The 12,797-nt window shown below is 48.3% G+C and overlaps 2 protein-coding genes across 2 annotated transcripts in view; both read right to left on the bottom strand.

Annotated features, from left to right (window-relative positions):
- The window catches only part of LOC125428885 (zinc finger protein 271-like), a 1,035,007-nt gene that overhangs the window by 195,991 nt on the left and 826,219 nt on the right, over positions 1–12,797 (bottom strand). The window lies entirely within an intron of this gene.
- The window catches only part of LOC125427683, a 40,892-nt gene that overhangs the window by 10,508 nt on the left and 17,587 nt on the right, over positions 1–12,797 (bottom strand). Inside the window, exons 6-10 of the mRNA XM_048487235.1 lie at positions 12,316–12,779; positions 6,940–7,023; positions 6,697–6,826; positions 4,374–4,562; positions 956–1,696 (exon numbers count right to left, since the gene is read on the bottom strand). Coding sequence (XP_048343192.1) covers positions 956–1,696; positions 4,374–4,562; positions 6,697–6,826; positions 6,940–7,023; positions 12,316–12,779 — 1,608 coding nt within the window. The remainder of the gene's footprint in view (positions 1–955; positions 1,697–4,373; positions 4,563–6,696; positions 6,827–6,939; positions 7,024–12,315; positions 12,780–12,797) is intronic.

Raw genomic sequence — 12,797 nt, 5'->3', positions numbered from 1 at the left:
GGCATTCCTGGGCAGAGCATTCCTGGGTGGGGCTGTGGCAAGGACGCAGCTGTTGCGCCGGTCCTTGGGTGGGAAACGAATGCACGCAGGTGCAGGCTGCCACGCACACCGGTGCACCTCCTGCTAGACTGCTTGAAGTTCTGTGCGCTACTGCTGAGAGGAGGGACGTAACTAAGGCAAAAATCACGTGGCAAAATCACCTATTAGTAACCCCCTCTCGGCACACACAAAAAAATTAGTAACCTACTCTTGGGAACCTGTGAGAACCTGCTGGATCCCACCTCTGCCTTCTCGGCACTCAGAAAAAATAAGTAACCATTTCTAGAGAAGTGGTGAGAACTGCTTGGATCCCACCTCTGCCCATGACCCTCCCTGGCAACCTTATCGCAGGGGATGCCCTTCTCCCAGTGCCTGTTGTCCATTGTGGGAGAAAGATTATTCTCATAACTACCTTATGTGGTAGGACCAGGTGCTGAGAGGGTGAGTGATCACCTATACACTACCAGGCACAGTAAAGATTTGAATCTCCATTTCCTCAGTCCAAGCACTCTACCATATTGGCCTATCAATTACTATTTGGTCTGGTAGCTAAAGTAAGTCTCCCAATTACAGAGCAGCCTACCTCTGAGTAACAGATCCAAGGAAGGATGCTGCCCTCCTGCTGAATTTTCTGTCCCTGAGTGCACTTGGCTGGCCTACATTGCAGGGCTAACCTTGCAATCTGATTGAAAAAAATGTACGAGTGTTGGATTAGATGTGGGAGACCCAGGTTCGAATCTCCACTCCACTACAGAAGCTTGCTGGGTGACCCTGGGCTAGTCACAATTAATTGACTTCATAGGATTGTTGTGGAGATAAAATACAGAAGGGGAGGAATGTTTTGTTTAAGACACAGAATTATAGGAGTTACTATTGCTAGAACTACTGCTACTACTGGGAAAAAAACCCTGCTCACCTGGATGGATTCCCTTATGGTTGGCCAGGGGCGAGTTCTCAAACATGGCCTCTCCATTGTCCAGGCCTTTATAGGCAGTGTTCCCCGTGTGGACCCTCTGATGCTTGGTCAGGTACGGCCTCCAGCGGAAGCTCTCCCCGCACTCAAGGCATTTGTATGGTTTCTCGCCTGTATGGATCCTTAGATGCTCAGTCAGGGTGGAGCGGCGATTGAAACTCCGCCCACATTTGGGGCACTCGTAAGGCTTCTCCCCCGTATGGATGCGCCGGTGGGCGCTCAAGTGGGAACTCTGGATGAACCTCTTCCCGCAAGCAAGGCATTCGTAGGGTTTCTCCCCAGTATGAGTCCTCCAATGCAGTAAAAACTCAGATTTGCAGTGGAACCACCGGTCGCACTCTGGACACATGAGCTTCTTCCGGCCCACGTGGAACATGCTCCTCTTGGAGTTTGCAGCCCTCAAATGGCGGGAGGGTTCTCGCCACGTGTTTCCCGATTGCATCTCCCACTGCGTCTGCAATCTGCATCGGGTCTCACAGACTTCAGGGTTCATGTTGGCATTCCCTGTGGACGATCCCAGTAAAGTCCATTGGGGCTTGACTTGTTTGGGGATTTCCTGTTCAGGGATCTCTTCCTTGATCTCACTCACTATGACCTCACTTGCAGGGATAGAGGGAGAATCCAGAGAAATGTTATTCCCTGGGATCCCTGTTGAATAGAGGTGGGAAAGGGGTAAGAGAGAACCTGGGAGGGAGAAAAATCAAAGTTTTAAAAAAATTCATGAGCACATTTATTTTATGTTTCTAAACTGCTCAGTCCAAAAGATTCTGATTTATAGGACGCATTCAAAAGAATATGAAGAGAACATCCTTTTGTAGTGGTCAGGGTGTTGGACTAGGACTGGAGAGACAAAGGTCATGTTTAAGGTGACCGGGACGGGCGGGTAGGTGGGCGGCCGCCTTCTGGGGCACTCCCGTTTCCCGCCTTGTCACAGGGCGGGAAACGGGAGCGCCCCAGAAGGTCGTGTGCTCCTGCAGCCGCGCGCGCGGGAGGCTTCCGCACTGCCTTGCGCCCCAGAAGGTGGTGCGGCAGCCTTCCAAAAATCGGGGCACTTGAAAAAACCCGCGGGACGTGGGACAGATTGTTTTAAGGCAGGACTGTCCCGCCAAAAGCAGGACGTCTGGTCAGTCTAGTCATGTTCCCACTTGGCCATGAAGTTCACTGGTGGGCCAGTCACTTTCTCTCAGCTCAGCCTACTTTGCAGAGATGTTGTGAGGATAACATGGAGGAGGAGATACTTCAGCTTCATGGAGAGAGAGTGAGATAAAAACATAATTAAATGCATAGGTCTCTGCAGTGCATGAGACTGAATGATCCAGCTCAGGGGTCTGTAACTTGTGGCTCTCCAGATGTTCATGGACTACAATTCCCATCAGCCCCGCCATGCTGGCAGGAGCTGATGAGAATTGTAGTCCATGAACATCTGGAGAGCCACAGGTTGCAGACCCCTGATCCAGCCACACCGGGAGGCTGCCTGTCGCATCTCTGCGTGAGTCATTACCCTGGGGTGCTTCCTCCCAGTTGGGCCGGCATGCTCACAAAATTGACCCCTGCGGAAACAAAGAAGGTGAACTGCTCTGAGAGAAGGCCTTTACAATGGCTCTGTAAGGTAGGCCTGTATCCCCATATTGCAGGTGCAAGCTAAGAGCGGGTAGCTTGCCTAGCAAATTTGTGACAGGTGAGCGATTTGAACTGGAGACCTCCCAGATCCTTTGCTCAGCTGTTACACCAGCTCTGTGCCTAAGCACAAAATTCTAAATTCTGCACACAACCCCTCCAAACCCATTCCTCCATAACAACAAAGCACAGTGGAACGCATGCAGAATTAAGGCCATTTGCATAATCTCTAGCTGAGAATTCAGCAGACCAGCTCATGCGTTTCAAAAGCTTTGATTCCAGAATTCCTCATTTCCATTCTTCCTTGTTCTTACATCCCCAACAGAAAGTAGTTTCTCATTAAAGATTCTCCGACTCCTCGGATGGGATTACTCTCCACAGTTCGCCCCCTCCCCCACTGCAAGTTTCCCATCCAAGGAAATTACACATTTCACGCACATACAAACTTCTAATGTTCCTCTAACATGTAGCTAACTACTCCTTGAGACCTAGGACCAAACCTGTTACTATTCATCCCCACACACGAAAAAGCTCACTATGTGTATCTACAGAAAACTAGGGGTGCATCTATAGAAAATGGTGCCTCGGGAAACCTCTCCAATTGCAACCCCTCAAACATTAATTGGTTAGCATGCTCTAATATTTCTTGAGTGTTTTTAAAAACACTGCTTGGCAAAAAATTAAAAGGGGTCTTTTCTCTCAGCTGCTTTGTTATTTTTCGTTTTGCCTTCCCTTTCCTTTTCTCGTTCCCCTCCCTGACTGGTATAATTATTATTTGCAATAATAACAATTATTTGTTCCTCTCTGGGCCCAGTTCCGCCCTGCAGACATACCTTTTCCTAAGTAGCTCTTTTCTCAAAAGACCCTTTCTGGAAGGCCTGTTACTAGAGGGTAGCTCAGCTCTCCAGTTATTTCTTCGGATACTTCAACAATCCCCTCGTCTATTTTTCACTGAAGTATGAAGACCACCCTCAGGTCTTCCAACCCAATTTTTTGGGCCACGGTTCTGATTTCTAGTTTTGGACCCCAGGTGAGTAAAACCTATTACAGACACGAAGAGTGTGTGCGTGTCAGAGAGAAGGATATTCACAGGGGGAAATCAGCAGGGAAGAGAAATGATCCAATACCCTCTCGCTGGCTGGTTCTCCCCATGCAAACCCCCCTCACTACACCCCAAATTAATTCTAAAAAACTAGTGACACTCTGTCTGCTCGGAGAGACAAGACAAATTAGACTGTGGTTAATAGGGGCAGTAAAGGAAGCCATGAGGCCTGCAATTCTACTTTACCTCAGTCGCAAACTAAAAAGTTGAAACCTTCCCTCCTCACCTCAAGAATATCATGGGACAACAATTATACTGACTTCCTTGTGTGGCTCTTGTAAAATAGTCAAGTGTGTACATGAATCAGGATGTTGGAAACATGTTATACGACTAACGTGCTAGATTCGATTTCAGTAGCAACTTAGAGAGATTTAAGGTTTCTGTTGCTGATACAAAATGTGCTAGCATAATTAATAATATAATTATAGTGTTATTGAAGGTATTTATTTTACCAAAGATGGCACCCTCACACTTAGGCCCCTTCCGCACCTGCAAAATAATGCACTTTCGATGCACTTTGCAGCTGTGCGGAATAGCAAAATCCACTTGCAAACAGTTGTGAAAGTGGATTGAAAGTGCATTATTCTGCAGGTGCGGAAGGGGCCCTGGCTTTGTAAAAACCCATCATGACTCTTCTCTCACCTTCACAAATATTAACAGGTATATTTTTTTCCTCTGACGAATAGGGATTTAGGATCCACGGCTTCTTTTCTTCAGACACGTGGGGGTTGGGGATCCACGGCTTCTTCTCCAAAGCTGGGGGATTTGAGATCCACGGCCCTTCCCCTCGCTCCAGCCGGGAAATCAATTCCGGTTTTGGTATTGGAACGGCTAAGCCATGCAATGAAAAAAGAAAAGTCCATTAAGGTGACCTGCACTTTGCAGTAACTGGGAACAGCAATTAATTTATTATACTCTGTAAGTTTTCATCAGACTTTGTTAGAGATTTTTTTGGGCAATATGCAGATAAAAGCAGCGTGGGGACTAATTATCATTTACACAGTTTACAAGCCTGCTCCAGGTCCTGCTGAACGAGACCTACGCGGGAAGTTCTGTGTTGAAATTTATTTCCCTGGTGTGTGAGAGGCCCATTGAACTCATGGTTACAATAAATGGGGGCTCAAGTCTCCATTTCCCCTGTGACACTGACCTAAAATGGATTCAGGGAGCAACTATTTGCCCACTGGGGAAGTTTACATTAAGGTGACCAGGTTTTCACCTTTTTAAAGCAGGACACCATTGGGGGGGGGGAGTGCTTGGTAGCAGCATATGTCGCGCCGCGCGAGTTGCATAGGAGAAAGCTGCCTTACTACACCTTCTGGGGTGCTCCCCTGTTTCCCATGCTGTCACAGGGAAGTGCCCCAGAAGGCAGTGCGGCAGCCTTCCAAAAATCAGGACATTTAAAAAACCCTGTGGGACGCAGGACAAATTAGTCAAAAGCGGGACTGTCCCGCCAATCACACTAGTTTACATGTATACTATCAAAGCACGTACAATTTTGATTCTGTTCCCCCATCCATGCCCAACTTCCCAAACCTCCATTTGCTCCCCCCTCTTCATTGCTCTCATTCATCTGTCCTCAACTCTCCCTTCCAGTTTATGTTTTCCCCCTTCCAACTCATCTTTTTTTAAAAAGTTAACTTTTCCCTCAGTATCACATGCTGCTAGGCAAACGAAGCCACTGGCTGTTTGTTTTGTTTTCCCCCTAACAGCATGACTCTGGGCAGGGGCGAATCTACTCAAGATGGCGCCCAGGGCCAACACTGCCCAGCACTGAACTGTGCACCCCCCTCAACTCCACACTGAATTGGGGTGGGGTGGGGGGACGCAGTTCAAGGCAGGGTATTTTTGCATACATACCTGCTTATTCTGTTCTTGTTCTACTGGGTAAAACTAAGCATAAGCACGGGAGCCACCCATTTTTTATCATCTCCTCAGGAACCTTTAGCTCCCCCTCCTCTTCACTTGCCATAGACCAGTGATGGCGAAGCTTTTCGAGACCGAGTGCCCAAATTGCAACCCAACACCCACTTATTTATCGCAAAGTGCCAACACGGCAATTTAACCAGAATACTGAAGTTTCAGTTTAGAAACGTGTGCTTCGGGAGTAAGCTTGGTGAAGCAACCATGCAGCACTTCAAATGGGTGAATCACGACCCTAGGAGGGTTTACTCAGAAGCAAGCCCCATTGCCAGCAAACCCTTGGAAGCTTACTCCCCCAGGTAAGCGATGGCGCTTCCAGGCCAGCCTCTAGATATGGCGTATGTATGTGCGTGTAGAATTGTGTGTGTGTGTGTGTGTGATTTTCCGCCCCTCCACATGACAGACTCTGGGGACGCGTGCCCACTCTGAGTGCCACCTCTGGCACCCGTGCCATAGGTTCGCCACCACTGCCATAGACTCACCAACTAACAGCTGCAACTTCTGCCTTACCAAGGGCTGCAACTCCCATTTGAGGCCTTGGGTTTCCCTCTCCCCTCACATCCTAGCAGCAGCCTAATCGGGGAACAGGGTCCTCCTGCTGCAGAACGAGCCATCTCTTCCTGGCAACTGAGCCTTCTATGCCTCCCGCTGCTACCTCCTCTCTTCCTGCTGCCCAGGGCACCTGCCCCCTGTGCCCCCCCTAGATCCAGCCCTGCTCACAGCACCCATCAGGCAGTTAAGGCTAAAAAAAGTGACTGGCCCAGGGTTACCCAGTGAGTTTCTTGGCAAGACAGGATATGAACCAAAGTTTTCCAGAACAGGATGGAAAAACCACTGGTTTGCAAAACCACACTGGATTGAAAAAAATTACATCTCAATTCTTAAAAAGTGATTTTTTTCTTTAAACGTGATTTCCCCCACTTTTCTCCCACAACAAACCTCACGACGACATCCCAAACTAGCCTCAGCCACGGCCAGCGTGAGCCACTGGCTTCGGAGGTGCCGTGGCCATGACTCTCCAAAAGGCAAACAAGCTCCTTACCCAGGGATGCCACGTTTTCATAATTCTCCTGCATAACATCCCAGTACAGGTCTCTCTGCTCAGTATCAAGAAGCGCCCACTCCTCTTCCGTGAAGTACACGGCCACCTCTTCGAAGGAAAACGGCAGTGCCTGGGAGGAAGAGAAAATAAAGGCCGTGCTCCATCATTCTCTCCCCACCACCCAATTTCTTTTTAATTGTATTTTCAGCCACCAGTAGCTGATTTTCCCAGTCTTTCCTCTACCTGAGCTGCCTCCGCTGCCATCATCTCTCTTCCCCCGGGGGGAGGGAATGTTCCAATGACAAACACACACATCATGTTGCCAATCTGTCGGGGAGAAAAGGGGCAGATGTCAGCAGGGGCACTTGTGTTTGTTTTTTTTAAATCTCTCTCATGAATGGCTCCCTGGTCGTCAGAGATTTCTCTTCCCACACAGACACTGCTTCTCCATTCCCTATATATAATTAATATATTAATTAATTAATTAATTATTGGGTTTTGTATACCGCCCTACCCCCGAAGGGCTCTGGGCGGTGAACAACATAAATCACATATATACAATAACCCTTAAATACATTAAAACAATTTAAAACGCAGCGATCAGTAACAAACAATGTCCGCAATAACCCTCATTAAAACCCTCCCCAAAAGGGAGGAGAAACGGGTCCCATAGGTGATAAGAGACCCAGAAGTGAAGAAGTGGAAGAGGACATATTCCACTCCACGAACACCCCCCCCCCCGAAAAATCAGTTTTTGCTACAGATCAGACAAAAAAAAAGGGTAACAAAACACAATACAGACTGCATACACAAAACCCTCTTGGTTTTACTACATCTAGTCCCTATATTTCTGAGCAACCCATTGGCTCTGTGAGCCCAGTAACTATTTATAATTTTTACCCATCAAATATCACATCCTTACTATAAGAACATAAGAACAAGCCAGCTGGATCAGACCAGAGTCCATCTAGTCCAGCTCTCTGCTACTCACAGTGGCCCACCAGGTGCCTTTGGGAGCTCACATGCAGGATGTGAAAGCAATGGCCTTCTGCGGCTGTTGCTCCCGATCACCTGGTCTGTTATATAATCCTATAACCCTGTCCATCCACTGAAGTCACCTGGGGAGGGCCTGGCCCAAGTTCTTTCAGGTTCAAAAGTTCAGCATGGGGGTTTGGGTTGCCAGCCCCCAGGTGAGGCCTGGACTTCCCCTGGAATTACAACTGATCTCCATGCTACAAAGATCAGTTCTCCTGGAGAAAATAGCTGGTTCAGAATGCAATCTGCAATGGTACACCATAGAGATTCTGACCTGGATGGACCAGTCTAGCCTGATGTCATCAGATCTCAGAAGTTAAGCAGGGTCGGCTCTTGGATGGAAAACCACAAAGGAATCCCAGGGTCGCTATGCAGAGGAAGGCAATGGCAAACCACCTCTGTTGCCTTGACACCCCATCAGGGGTTGCCGTAACACAGCTGTGACCTGACAGAACTCAGATCATGTGTGTCCCCACTAAACTCTCCCCCTCTCCAAACACTGCCCCCCCTCCTCCAAACCACTAGGAATTTCCCAAGCCCAAACTGGCAACTCTCTCCAGGTTGCTAGCAACCCTGTGTGAGAACTATGCTTGAGAGAGGAATAGTTGAAGCTGATATCAGCTTCCAGCACAAGTTTTCGTTTGTTTGTTTGTTTGTTTCTGGTAACTCTGGGAGTAAAAAAAGACACCCAGATTTGGTTTTATGAAAAGATAAACATCCGGTTTGGGGAGTATAAAATGTAAGTCAGAATTGAATTAAATGGGGAAAAAAACCCCATGCACATCAGCAACAAATAATTAGGGATTTCACTGGTAACATGAACAATACTTTCAAATAGTCCTACTGTTTGAGAATGTGGTGCAGACACAATTCGCACCAGTTGCCACCAGAGGGCAGTGATCCAGGCACAGGCAGTATTCAAGTGTCTCAGTAAACCATGGTTTGTGGACAACCCGCTCTTGCAGTTGTAAGAACCGAATCTTGGCTTGTGTGTAAAACCCAGTTTCAACTCCTCTGCCTCCAGTTCCCCAGCAGGGCAGATTTTATTTCTTTGATTACTTTAATTATTGTCTATCTTTATTGCTGAGACTCCAGGTGTGGGTGACAGGATATCAAACCGTGCATTTGGACTGTATAGTTCAGCCAATGAACAATGCAATTAGGTAAGATTACAGAATCAGAGAACCATCAAACTACCTGAGGCAAGGCATCCTCAGACGTTAGAGCTGCCAACTCCAGGTTGGGAAATTCTTGGGGAATTGGGGATAGAGCTTGGGGAAGGGAAGGACTTACGTGGAGGAATACAGCCATAGAGTCCACCCTCCAAAACATCCATTTCCTCCAGGAGAACTGATCTAAGGAGATCAGTTATAATTCCAGGAGATCTCTAGACGTCACCTGGAGTTTGGCAACCCTATGTATTCCCCTCTTTCTACAGCAGTTGAAAGGGGGCGCAACGCAACAAACAGTGGTTTGTGAAGGGCTGTCACTTAGGCCTCTTCTGCACATGAAGAATGCACTTTCAATACACTTTCACAATTGTTTGCAAGTGGATTTTGCTATTCCGCACAGTAAAATCCAGCCGCAAAGTGCATTGAAAGTGGATTGAAAGTGCATGATTCTGAATGTACAGAAGAGGTCTTAGAGGAGAGCAGGGAGTTGTTCCTGTTACCAGCAGAGGACAGAACTTGCAATAGTGGCTTTAAATTATGATCAGAAAAGATCTGATTGGATATTAGAGGGAAAAATTACAGCAAGAGTTCTAACAATAGAATCAGTTAGCCTAGGAAGGTGGAGAGCTTTCCTTCACTGGCAGTCTTTGGCCCCTTCCGCACATGCAGAATAATGCACTTTCAATCCACTTTTGATACACTTTGCAGCTGTGCGGAATAGCAAAAGGATGGGGGCAAAGGCCATTGCTTTCACATCCTGCACGTGAGCTCCCAAAGGCACCTGGTGGGCCACTGCGAGTAGCAGAGAGCTGGACTAGATGGACTCTGGTCTGATCCAGCTGGCTTGTTCTTATGTTCTTAAAATCCACTTGCAAACACTTGTGAAAATGGATTGAAAGTGCATTATTTTGCATATGCAGAAGGGGCCTTTAAGCAGCAGCTGGACAAACACTTGTCTGGGATGCTCTGGGCTGATCTTGCATTGAGAGGGATTGGACTAGATGGCCTGTATGGCCTCTTTCAACTCTCTGATGCAATTCTATGAATTCAGGCAGTTAAACGCATCTAGCTCAAATGAGGTTTAACAAACAGCAACAAACCCTGCTTCGAAATCTTGATTTGCAGCCACAAGAAGCTGGGATTGAATCAAAGCAGGATTTATCAGGACATCTGAATGCAACCACAGAAATCACTCATACACAGGCAGATGTGAAAAAGGCAAACTCTATGCTGGGGATAATTAGGAAAGAAATTGATAATAAAACTGCAAAGATTGTCATGCCCTTATATAAAGCAGTGGTGCGACCACACTTGGAGTACTGTGTTCGAGTTCACAGTTTACCACATCTCAAAAGGATATTGAGAGATAGAAAAAGAGGTCACAGAGAACCAGCAGGGATGATTGAGGGACTGGAGACACCTTCCTTAGGAAGGCTGCAGCGTTTGGGACTCTTTAGTTTGGAGAGAGGCGTCCTGAGGGGGGATATGACTGGGAGTCTATAAGGTAGCCATGGGATAGAAGATGTTGCCAGAGAATTTTTCTCTGCAGCTGCAAGTCACCTAGCAACCAGGGGCATTCATTGGCTTCCTGGAGATGAATTGGGACTAATAAAGGGAAGCACTTCTTCACACAGCATTAGTTGTGGTGTTGGAATATGCTGCCACAGGGTGGTGATGGCCCACTTGGCCTGGATAGCACAAAGGGGCTTGGACAAGATTTATGGAGGAGAAGTCGATTTATGGCTCCCAATCTTGATCCTCTTTGATCTGAAATTGCAAATGCCTTAGCAGACCAGGTGCTCAGGAGCAGCAGCCGCAGAAGGCCATTGCTCTCACATCCTGCATGTGAGCTCCCAATGGCACCTGGTGGGCCACTGCGAGTAGCAGAGAGCTGGACTAGATGGATCTGATCCAGCTGGCTTGTTCTTATGTTGTTAGGTGGGGAAAGGAGTGTTTTAGCTGCACAGGCTGCCAGAGTCAAGCAGGGAGTTTGGAGGCACGAACATGGAACAGAACTAGCCTATGAATCAGACTCCAAGTCCCTCGAATCCAACACTAGTGTCCTAGGCCCAGAGACTTTCTGGGAAAGGTGAAAGCCGACAGCCTCTGCTACTGTTGCTGCTCCTGAAACACCCTGGTCTCTCAGGCTGTTAAATCTCAGATCAAAAGGATCAAGATAGTAATATGAATCAACTCTCCTCCATAAAATTTGAAATATGAACTCCCTTAGCAAGTATTACATGCGCTCACCGCTGCACACGGAGTTTCACATATGATTCCGGGGCCCTTTGTTTTACCCAATTGCTGTTCTCTTTCCACTGTTTTATGTGAGGGCAAATTGGTTTGGTGGAAGCTGGGCAAGCCACGCAGATGTCCCCTGGCACAGAAACTGACATCACATACAATTCTTCTACAAGGCACATCTAGGCTCTCTTCTCCTGTTCTGACAACAATCGTATAAGGTAGGTTCAGCGGAGAGACAGTGACCGGCTCACAGGCATGCAACCATTTGAATGACAGAGTTCGGATCTGAATCTGGGTCTGCCAGTCCCACTACACCCCACCGTTCAGTCACTCTTTACTTCCTGACCTCATAAACACAACCAGCCTCCGAACACATCTGACTGCCAAAGAGTCATGTGAGGTACAGCGGTCTGAGTAGGATCTGGGAGAGCCAGGTTTGAATCCGCACTCGGTCATGGAAGCTCGCTGGGAGACGAGACCTGGGGCCAGTCAGACACTCTCAGCCTAGCCTACTTCGCTCTGTTGTTGTGAGGAAAAAAATAGAGATCTGTTAGAAGCCCCTTTGGGTCCCCATTGAGCAGAAAGGCAGGGTGTAAATGTAGCATACAAATAAGGAAGCATTTCCCCTCCACAGATCCTAGCTATGACAGAGCCCTCCATCCCACCCCCTTATTTTCCGAGAGGATTTATTCTGCAGGTCCCTCCCTGTTTGTTTCTGCCTATGCGTCTTTGCAAGGTATCGTATTCACTAAAGGACTACATGTTAAAACCATAGCAGGCAACATTAGCAAAGATTCTTCCAAGCACCTTGAAACAGCAACTTCCATTCTCCCACGGAAGCGACTTTCCTTTCTCTCTGGTGTTTATTTTTTTAATAGTTTTGTTTTATTAAAATAGTTTTGTCCCCGCATCTCTCTTGCCCTCGTGCCCACATCTGCAGTTCTGCCTCTCCGTGGCCTGACGGGTCGGCCCCGATCCCGCCTCCTTTGCACCAGTCCTCCCTTTTCCCTGCAAGAACAGCAAGGATTTTAAAAAAGCATCGTCGGTTTCCCCTGCCTTTCCCCTTGCAAACTGTTTGTCGATCCGCTTTCCCTTGGCCGCCCCACTTTACTTCCATCTGCAAACAAAAGGGGTTTCTCTTCTGCAAAGATCTCAGGACGGGGGTTACCTTTCCGGAGCGTGGCTTTCCCCCCCCCCTGAAACTAGGGGCTCGGGGGCGGGGGGCAAGTTCCCAAAAGGTGGCTGGCAGGGTTGCAAAAGCGACGAGGAGGTCTTGCAAAGGAAGGAAGACGAGGGGGAGGAAGCAACCGGATCCCAGCCACCCCTTCCGATCCCCCTCCTGCTGCCGCCGGAGCCCCCTTACAGCAGGGGGGACCGGAGCATCGCGGCACCGAGGCTTTGCATCTCCATAGACGCCGCTGACCGGATCTTGCAGCATTTGCTCTAGGAAGCTCAGCCCCTCCAGGTCGCCGAGCAGAGGCGAGGAAAGACAACAACGCGAGGAAGGGTTGCGCTTTGCAAAGCAACAAACCGGAGCCATCTGGCGGGCGGCGCTGGCCACGACGGGCAGCCTCGCCTCCCTGATCCCCGCGTGGCGATCGCTGTGAGGTCTCTTCGGAGAGATCGGGGCCCCTGAGCATTTGGTTGGAG

Source organism: Sphaerodactylus townsendi, linkage group LG03 (genome assembly GCF_021028975.2).
Source record: "Sphaerodactylus townsendi isolate TG3544 linkage group LG03, MPM_Stown_v2.3, whole genome shotgun sequence".
Lineage (NCBI taxonomy): Eukaryota > Metazoa > Chordata > Lepidosauria > Squamata > Sphaerodactylidae > Sphaerodactylus > Sphaerodactylus townsendi.
The sequence above is the reverse complement of the archived record's forward strand: the minus strand, read 5'-3'. Positions and strand labels throughout refer to the sequence as shown.